Source organism: Acomys minous (genome assembly GCF_964271855.1).
Source record: "Acomys minous genome assembly, chromosome: 18".
Taxonomy (NCBI): domain Eukaryota; kingdom Metazoa; phylum Chordata; class Mammalia; order Rodentia; family Muridae; genus Acomys; species Acomys minous.
The window spans coordinates 2,440,998-2,451,631 of NC_140501.1; the positions used below are offsets into that span (position 1 = coordinate 2,440,998).

A 10,634-nucleotide genomic window follows, 5' to 3' on the forward strand; every position below is an offset into this window, starting at 1 on the left:
TCCACACTCTGATGTTCTGACTCTATACACTTCCTCTGAACACCTGATACAGATCACGAAGCCAAACTTATTGGAAAGAATTGTTTAAGGAGATCAAATGAGAAAAAGACAGAAGAGAAAAGAACAAAACAAAACCACCTAGATCTGGTTAGAGAAATGTGAACATAAAACGTATACTATACCTGTAGTCCCAATATATAAATCAGTGTCTTGTTTGTGATGGACAATGGGCCCAGAATTTGTGCCACTTGTACTCTTGGGATGGAGCAGTAAAATGGTACAAAGAGAGCAAACACGGGTGCCAAGCTATGCAAACAAACAAAGAAAAACCACTATAAGATTGAATTTCATACACTGGTTGGAAGACATTTGCAGCAACACCTCTTAGATTCATTTCAGTGAGATACACATGCTGGGTTCAAATACCCACAGTAGGCAAAACAATGGTCAAGTGTGTATGATGCTTTCAGACAGCAAACTATCCCTACTAATTAAATATACTAATTAAATATAAGGAGTCGTGAGTAAACTTAAAGCAGAAGCCGTGTTCAGTTTCCATGAATGGTTTGAAATCTGGGCGAAGGAGACTGCAGACACACTGGTATCCTTCATGGTCACGTAGCTCCATGGCACCAGATACTTCTGGTCCTCAGATTTCTTCCTCATTTTGTCTTAAGCTTTTTTCCTTAGGGGTTTTCAGCAACTCCTCACACCACTCCGTCCCTTCCAGGTGCCCTGGTTTCTTCTCTTCCTGCTCTAGTCTCCCTCAACAATTGCAGTGCCTCTGTGGCTCTCACCAGGGAGGTGAGGCTGCCTAACGGTGGCAGCACCTGGCTCTGGACCTCAATTTGACACCACTCCTTTGATATTTGAATTAGTCACATGTGATCACATGGTCACATGCTGGCAGTATCTTCCGGCTAGGTCCTAGGCCTGAGCTAGTGGGCAGGTGTCCGGTCGGTCACGGACGGCCTGAGACCCTCCTTTCCACAGGCTCCCAGGCTCCCAAACTGAAATGTGACAGCACTGCACTTATCCACAGCTGGCCCCACACAGTGTGCTCTTCCCCTCCTCTCTCTAACAGCTGCTTGTGGACACAGACTCCTGTGGCTGGCCATCTGTTCACCCAGAGCCTCCTTTTTCCTCCCCTGCCTAGCCAAGTCTTCTCACACGGCCCTGGCCCTGCGATGCGGCTGGGCTTCTCTGACAGCTTTCCTCTTTGTCCCCAGAGTCACCAGTTCTGCTGTTTCCTGAGCTGAAGAATCAGCTGAAGGAGCAAGTCAAGGAGGGTTAGACAGGATCCATGTGCATCCTGAGTGAGGAGCAGCCCCTCACCTCAAGGAGGTCCTCTCAGCACTGCATTCATTCTCCTAACAGAGCCATGTGTGTGTGCATTCTGTGTGTGTGTGTGTGTGTGTGTGTGTGTGTGTGTGAGAGAGAGAGAGAGAGAGAGAGAGAGAGAGAGAGAGAGAGAGAGAGAGAGAGAGAGAGCGAGAGCGCGCACATGCACATGTATATATAACAGTAGAATCGTTTGGGCAGATCCTTGTTACCATTTTCATTAAACACCAGGTTGGCCTATATTTTCTAATTTTGGAAACAGTATCAGTACAAAAATTATTTCATGATTGTGAGGAAAATACAAGAAGAAATTTTCACTTGTATAAACAAATATTCTCATACTTATCTCTTGCTCCCAGCCACTGCTGCCCCGAGACACAGTACCCACTGTGACACAGTACCCACTGCTGCCCCTGTGACACAGTACCCTCTGTTGCCCCTGTGACACAGTACCCACTGCTGCCCCTGTGACACAGTACCCACTGCTGCCCCTGTGACACAGTACTCTCTGCTGCCCCTGTGACACAGTACCCACTGCTGCCCCTGTGACACAGTACCCACTGCTGCCCCTGTGACACAGTACCCACTGCTGCCCCTGTGACACAGTACCCACTGCTGCCCCTGTGACACAATACCCACTGTGACACAGTACTCTCTGTTGCCCCTGTGACACAGTACCCACTGCTGCCCCTGTGACACAGTACCCACTGTTGCCCCTGTGACACAGTACCCACTGCTGCCCCTGTGACACAATACCTATTGTTGCCCCTGTGACACAGTACCCTCTGCTGCCCGTGACACAGTACCCACTGCTGCCCCTGTGACACAGTACCCACTGCTGCCCCTGTGACACAGTACCCTCTGCTGCCCCTGTGACACAGTACCCACTGCTGCCCCGGTGACACAGTACCCACTGCTGCCCCGGTGACACAATACCTACTGCTGCCCCTGTAACACAGTACCCACTGTGACACAGTACCCACTGCTGCCCCTGTGACACACTACCCACTGTGACACAGTACCCTCTGCTGCCCGTGACACAGTACCCACTGCTGCCCCTGTGACACAGTACCCACTGCTGCCCCTGTGACACAGTACCCACTACTGCCCCTGTGACACACTACCCACTGCTGCCCCGGTAACACACTACTCACTGTGACACAGTACCCACTGCTGCCCCTGTGACACAGTACCCACTGTGACACAGTATCCTCTGCTGCCCCTGTGACACACTACCCACTGCTGCCCCTGTGACACAGTACCCACTGTGACACAGTACCCTCTGCTGCCCCTGTGACACAGTACCCTCTGCTGCCCCTGTGACACACTACCCACTGTGACACAGTACCCTCTGCTGCCCCTGTGACACAGTACCCACTGCTGCCCCTGTGACACAATACCTACTGCTGCCCCTGTAACACAGTACCCACTGTGACACAGTACCCACTGCTACCCCGGTGACACACTACCCACTGTGACACAGTACCCTCTGCTGCCCCTGTGACACACTACCCACTGTGACACAGTACCCTCTGCTGCCCCTGTGACACAGTACCCACTGCTGCCCCTGTGACACAGTACCCACTGTGACACAGTACCCTCTGCTGCCCGTGACACACTACCCACTGCAACACAGTACCCACTGCTGCCCCTGTGACACAATACCTACTGTGACACAGTACCCTCTGCTGCCCCTGTGACCCAGTACCCACTGTGACACAGTACCCTCTGCTGCCCCTGTGACACAATACCCACTGCAACACAGTACCCACTGCTGCCCCTGTGACACAATACCTACTGTGACACAGTACCCTCTGCTGCCCCTGTGACCCAGTACCCACTGTGACACAGTACCCACTGCTGCCCCTGTGACACACTACCCACTGTGACACAGTACCCACTACTGCCCCTGTGACACAGTACCCTCTGCTGCCCCTGTGACACAGTACCCACTGCTGCCCCTGTGACACAATATCTATTGCTGCCCCTGTAACACAGTACCCACTGTGACACAGTACCCACTGCTGCCCCGGTAACACACTACCCACTGTGACACAGTACCCTCTGCTGCCTCTGTGACACACTATCCACTGAGACACAGTACCCTCTGCTGCCCCTGTGACACACTACCCACTGAGACACAGTACCCTCTGCTGCCTCTGTGACACACTATCCACTGAGACACAGTACCCTCTGCTGCCCCTGTGACACACTACCCACTGTGACAAAGTACCTTCTGCTGCCCCTGTGACACAGTACCCCTCTAGGCCTTTTGTTCATGTGCAGATTCTGATAGCACCTATGTGATAAAAATCTCTCTTCTCAATTATAGTATTGAAGATAAAACCAATACACATACATACACACAAGGATCAGGGATTCCAGGTGGAAGGGGGAGGGTGGACGGTGGGAGGGAAGAAGGGAGGGAAGGAGGGAGGGAGGGAGAGAGAGGAGAGAGGAGAGAGGAGAGAGGAGAGAGGAGAGAGGAGAGAGAGAGAGAGAGAGAGAGAGAGAGAGAGAGAGAGAGAGAGAGAATATAAACAATGATGAAAAGCAGCTCTAACAGGTTTAAACCAAAATGGAACAACACACACAAACATACACACATCCACCTGAGAAACATAGATGTAAAAATCCTCAATAAAATACCAGCAAAAAACCAAAATAAAATAGCAGCAGATCCCAAGATCATCCACCCCGAAATTGGCTTTATCTGAGAAATGCAGAGTTGTTTCAACACATGAGCCATAAATTAATAAATATACTAAATCATAAATGGACTTAAAAGACAAAAATCAAGCAATCATCTCAACAGATGCAGAAAAAAGCAGAGACAAAGCCCCACATGCTTTCATGATAAAAGCCGCAAACAGCGCAGGACTGAGGAGACACACCTGAAACACCAAAGGCTGAAAATGACAAACCCACAGCCAGCGTCACCCTAGACTGAGAGGAGCTTGAAGCACTCCCACTGAGTCGAGAGGCAGGCGCGGCTGCCCGCTGTCCGTACTCCTCCTCAGTTTAGCGCTAGAAGCACCAGCTGGAGCAACGAGGCAAGAGAAGGGGCCAAAGGGACAAACTGGGGAGGGAGAAGTCAAATTAACTCTATTTGCAGATAATGTTATACAAGAAATCCCAAGACTCCACCAGAAAACGTCTAGAAATAGTTTCAGCAGAGTGGCAGGTTACAAAGCAACAGCTCTTCTCCACTCCAGCAGCGCCCACTGAAAGCGAGATCACAGACACTTGCCATACACAACAGCATCAAAACAACAGAAGGTCTCAGGGAAGACCTAACCAGAGAGGTGAAACAACTATACAGCACAAATCTCAAGTCTCTGATGAGACTGAGAAAGACACCGACAATGAAGAGACATCTTGTATGTGTGGACGGCAGAGTTGATATTGTGTGCACAACCACCCTACCTAAGCCAACGTACAGAGTCAATGCAGCCCCAATCCAGATAGCTAAACATTCTTCACAGAAATAGAAAATAAACTCTAAACTTCATATGGAAGCAGAAAACCCAAGGGAAAGCAATCCTGAACAAAAATAATGCTGCAGGGATTGCTATAGCAGACTTCAGGATATATTACAAAACCCTCACAATAGAAATATGTGGAGGGAGCGCGGGGGTGCGCACCTGTAATCCCAGCACTCAAGAGGCAGAGACAGGCAGACCTGCCCAGCCTGGTCCACAGAGCGAATCTAGGCCTGCCAGGGCTACACAGGAAAACTCTATGTCTCAAAAAACCTAAATAAATAAATAAGGTACTGGCACAAAAACAGGCATGCAGATCAATGGAACAAAACAGAAATTCTAAATGCGTCTTCATAACTACAGCTATTATGACATTTGACAAGGCAAAAACATATACCGGAGAAAAAGACAGCACTTTCAACAATGTGGTGCTGAGAACAAACAGAATAATGAAATTAGACCCAATTCTACCAGCCTGCTTAACAAATTAGGTGGATAAAAGACCTCAATTTGAAGCCTTGAACATTGAAATTACTAGAAGAAAACCGTGCAGTGCCCTCCACGATGCAGGTGCAGGGAAGGACCTTCTGAACAGGACTCCACTCGCCAAGGAACCACGCCAACAATCTACAGCTGGTGCCTCATAAAATCAAAATGCTTCTACATAGCTAAGGAAAAACCAAGTGATGAAGAAATGCACAAAATGGGAGAGAATACGTGTGCCTGCTATACGTTTGACAGAGGATTAATACAACCATTGAAAATGGGCTATGGATCTAAACAGAGAAGTGTCAGTAGAAGAAATAAAAATAGGTAAGAAATACCTCAAAAAGTGTTCATCATCCTTAGCAGCTAGGGAAATGCAAAGCAAAACAACTTTTGAGATTTCATCTCACTCTATCCAGAATGGCCAAGATAAACAAAGCAACTGAAAACAAAAGCTAGTGAGGTTGTAGAGAAACCTTCACCCACAACAGGTGGGAACACAAATTGGTACATTCAGTGGAAATCAGGATGGAGATTCACCAACAAAAAGGGGGGTTGGAGAGATGGCTCAGTGGTTAAGAGCACTGGCTGCTCTTCCAGAGGACCCAGGTTCAATTCCCAGCACCCACATGGCAGCTCACAACTGTCTGTAACTCCAGTTCCAAGGGATCTGAGCCCCCCACCAATGCACATAAAATAAACTGACTAAATTATTTTAAAATTTCTTTAAAAGAATAAACCTACCACATGGCCCGGCCACACTACTCTGGCATGTGTTCAAAGGACACACATTGCACCCCATGCACACGTAGTCAGCAATGCTCACTGCTGCCCTGTTCACAACAGCAGGAAACAGAAACAACCTGAATGTCCTTCAACAAATGAGTGGATAATGAGGATGTGCTGAGTAGACACAGTGGCATACTAATCAGCTGTAGAGAAAAATGAAATCATGAAAACCTGCAGGTAAATGGAGAGACCTAGAAAAGATTATATTAAGTGAAGTCACCAGATTCAGTAAGACAAACAGCACAAGTTATCTCTCATCTATGGTTCTAAATTCCAAATATTCAGATGTGAGTACATAGCCTTGGGAGTAGAAAGGGACCGTGACAGAGGATAGGATGGCTGGGAGGGAACGAGAGGACACAGCTGGCACAGTGGTTACGGAGCAACAGTGGGGGAGAGGAAGGGATGTTAAAACAGAGACACGAGCAACAGCAAGGTTGTCTGCTCAAGCCAAGGGATTATAATATTTTATATTTACCCAAAATTAAACTATACACAATATATACACAAGCGGATTTATAGATACACAGGAACACACACCCCCCACACACGTATCTTGAAGGAAGTTAAGCTGTGCGGGCTGACAGTGCTCTCTATAAGGACCAGAGACTAACAAAGACCCAAGAAACCTCTTGAAGCACTGGCCAGGAAGTCTGATCGATGCCCCGAACAACAGCGATTCTCAAGGTAGCACTTGGCTGCCTTTCAGAGGCTGAGGATGGGCCACTATTGCTGAAGACACCACATTTAGGACACACTGTGACTCAAGTGACTCGGGCTAGATCTGACCTGAGAGTCTCTTCCTTATGGTCAAGCTTCCATGGTTCCAGAAAGTACTATACGAGCTGCCAGGACTAGGCAGAAAGATGGGGCAATTGAAGAGCCCCACCGAGCTGCAATGCCTGTGAACCAGCAACCACCAGCATGGCAAGACATGCATAAGGCTGCAACAAGTGGCAGCCGACAGCTACAGCTGAGTCTCAGGCCCACTCAGCTGCAGGGACGTCGCTCTACGTCCTGGAGTCCAGCCAGCTTCCCATGGCAAGTGACGCCATGGACCTTGGGGGCAAGCTGCTACCACCGCTTTGCTAGAGCAGCGTAAGTCCTTACTCTATTCTCAGTCTTGTCCTTACACCACAGACAAGTGCAGTCCTGCAGAAACCACACCACAGCACAATGCAGAGATGGACTCATCGTGAGGAGCCAGGCCCGGTGTACGGACCGTGAAAGTCACAGCCCCTGCTTCCACGGCTCATGGACATCACAGAAGATGGGCAGGACGACGGCCGGAAGGCCAGCCCATCTGCTGTCACCGTGCTCCTGGGAATGGCTGCACACACTGGAGCAGAACAGTGTCAGTGTCCACAGAGCCGCTCACGTGCATGGGAGAACACAGGTCATACCCTAACACAGCTAAAGGCAAACACGGGAGAACACAGGTCATACCCTAACACAGCTAAAGGCAAACACTGACCAGGGATAAGGAGAATTAGCCTCTCACAGGGAAGGGCCCTCTTACTGGTTGGCCTTGAAACCATATATACACAATTTAAAAAAAAGGACTGACTCTCTGTCTCTGTCTCTCTCTCTCTCTCTCTGTCTCTCTCTGTCTCTCTCTCTCTCTCTGTCTCTCTGTCTCTCTCTCTCTCTCTCTCTCTCACACACACACACACACACGTAACAAATATAAATCAAAGAAAAGGGCCATCAACTTGAGAGGGGAACACAGAAGAGGCTCAAGGCGGGTGCGGGGTAGCTGGAAGGGCCGGGAGTAAAGGGACGAGAAAGTGATGTAGTTCTATTTTAATTATTTTTTCAAAAATAAAATGAAGCGGGGTGCATACTTGGGGAGGCAGAGGCAGGTGGATCACTGTGAGTTCGAGACTAATCTGGTCTACAAAGTGAGTCCAGGACAGCCAAAGCTACACAAAGAGACCCTATCTTGAAAAAGAAAGAAAATTTTAAATAAAACTAAAAATTAAAATTAGAAAACCAATGAAGCAAATGCTGGAAGTGGGCAACATTTAGTTAACACTTGGTGTAAACCCTGGATCAAGGCCAGGGCTATAACGTCTGAGAGGGCGGTGGGACGGGGAGGGAGGTCTACCTGCATCATGGAGGGTGAGTTATAGCATGGGTCAGCCCAGGCTCCTTCGCCTCTCCCCCAGCCTTGGCATCTCACATGGTACTGCCCAGAAGTATATGCAATTGGGGGAAAATAACTTTTGAATACTATAAGATTCACCCACGTTCCTTTAAGCCACAGTCTTCATATATACTCCACGCATCGTCCGACTTTGAACTCCTCCTGCTTCAGTTCCCCAAATGCTGGGATTACAAGTGTATGCCATCACACCTAGCTATAACCCACATCTTAGTTAACTCTCTGAAAGTTTCAAACTTTTATTATATTATAATCCCAAAAGAAAGATTCATAACTGACTTAGCTTTGGATTTCCTTAAAAGTAATAAAGACTGACATTCACAAACATTCACACAGGGCTGGAGAGATGGCCCAGTGGTGGGTAAGAGCACGGACTGTTCCTCCAGAGGACCCAGGTTCAATTCCCAGCACCCACATGGCAGCTCACACCTGTCTGTAACTCCAGTTCCAGGGGATCCAACACCCTCACGCAGACATATGTGGAAGAGCGCAAAGGCACACGATACCAGACCACACCTGGAAGAGCACAAAGGCACACGATACCAGACCACACCTGGAAGAGCGCAAAGACACACAATACCAGACCACACCTGGAAGAGCGCAAAGGCACACGATACCAGACCACACGTGGAAGAGCGCAAAGACACACGATACCAGACCACACGTGGAAGAGCGCAAAGACACACGATACCAGACCACACGTGGAAGAGCGCAAAGACACACGATACCAGACCACACGTGGAAGAGCGCAAAGACACACGATACCAGACCACACGTGGAAGAGCGCAAAGACACACGATACCAGACCACACCTGGAAGAGCGCAAAGGCACACGATACCAGACCACACGTGGAAGAGCGCAAAGACACACGATACCAGACCACACGTGGAAGAGCGCAAAGACACACGATACCAGACCACACCTGGAAGAGCGCAAAGGCACACGATACCAGACCACACGTGGAAGAGCGCAAAGACACACAATACCAGACCACACCTGGAAGAGCGCAAAGACACACGATACCAGACCACACCTGGAAGAGCGCAAAGGCACACGATACCAGACCACACGTGGAAGAGCACAAAGGCACACGATACCAGACCACACCTAGAAGAGCGCAAAGACACACGATACCAGACCACATGTGGAAGAGCGCAAAGGCACACGATACCAGACCACACGTGGAAGAGCACAAAGGCACACGATACCAGACCACCCGTGGAAGAGCGCAAAGACACACGATACCAGACCACACCTGGAAGAGCGCAAAGGCACACGATACCAGACCACACCTAGAAGAGCGCAAAGGCATACATTTAAACCAGGACCATCTGGGCTGTTCTACTGGAACCTGTGTCGCTGTTTCTATGCAAACCAGGCTTCACAAACACCACAATGCTGTTCCTTACTGACCAGTTTTTTTCCCTTTCCCTTATTTTCTGACATCTGTTCTTTACACTGGCAACAATCTCTCACACTGACCGTTTCCATAGTGTCAACAGCTAGTGTCTGGACACCTTACCTGAAGTAGCCAGCTCCAAGCAGAGACGAGAGAACATCAGTTGATGGACACCCCTTTAGCATCACAGCCAAATGCTGTGTGCCTCCCACACTATGGTGACCATGCTTTAGAGAGCAAACAAAGGAAGCGCGTCACACACACACACCTGCTTTGCTTGTTTGGGATATTGAGTCCACTGTGTCGTAGGGCCAGAGCTAAAGAAGATGTAACTTTCAACAAACAGGCCTAGTGTTTTACCTCACATGAGCTACAAAAGCATCTCCAGGCTCCTGCTGCCTCTTTACACACTTACTACACTACTTCCTATACCAAAGAAAGGTGGGGACATCAGGCGGTGGTGCTGCACACCTGTGACCTCAGCACTCGGGAGGCAGAGCCAGGTGGATCTCTGTGAACCCAGGGCCAGCTGTCTTGTCTAAAAGAAGATGGATCCCACCTGCAGAATGCCTGCTTTAACTAGTTGTCTTCCCAAAAGAAACCAAAACTAACCACTCGGATGGCTTTCAGCAAACTGAACATTCTCGACGCGTGTCAGCCCCGTTTTGCTTGTGTGCAGTGGTAGGTACACAAGCCAGGGCCTGGCACACGCCAGTGCTCTCTGACTTGGCCACATCCTGAGTCCTCGGTGGTGTTTAAAGTGAACTAGTTCTAGGTTATGCCATGTCTACCTATCAAGTCACAAAATCTCTGCATTTCCCCTGATAAAGCTGAACTGTGTCGGCTCGCACTTAGCCGCTTGTCTTTATTTCGCTTTTCCTCTGTAGACCTTTAACAGCACTACTGAAAGGCAACTTCACAGAACCCCGGAGCAGGAAGGCCGCCACCTCCGGGAGGCGGCCAAGATGGCTA

The 10,634-nt window shown here is 49.1% G+C and overlaps 1 protein-coding gene across 2 annotated transcripts in view; it reads right to left on the reverse strand.

Annotated features, from left to right (window-relative positions):
• The window catches only part of UBAC2 (UBA domain containing 2), a 139,081-nt gene that overhangs the window by 42,036 nt on the left and 86,411 nt on the right, over positions 1-10,634 (reverse strand). For both annotated transcript variants that reach the window (XM_084768220.1, XM_084768219.1), the window contains exon 5: positions 183-306. In XM_084768220.1, the coding sequence (XP_084624346.1) occupies positions 183-306 (124 nt within the window). The remainder of the gene's footprint in view (positions 1-182; positions 307-10,634) is intronic.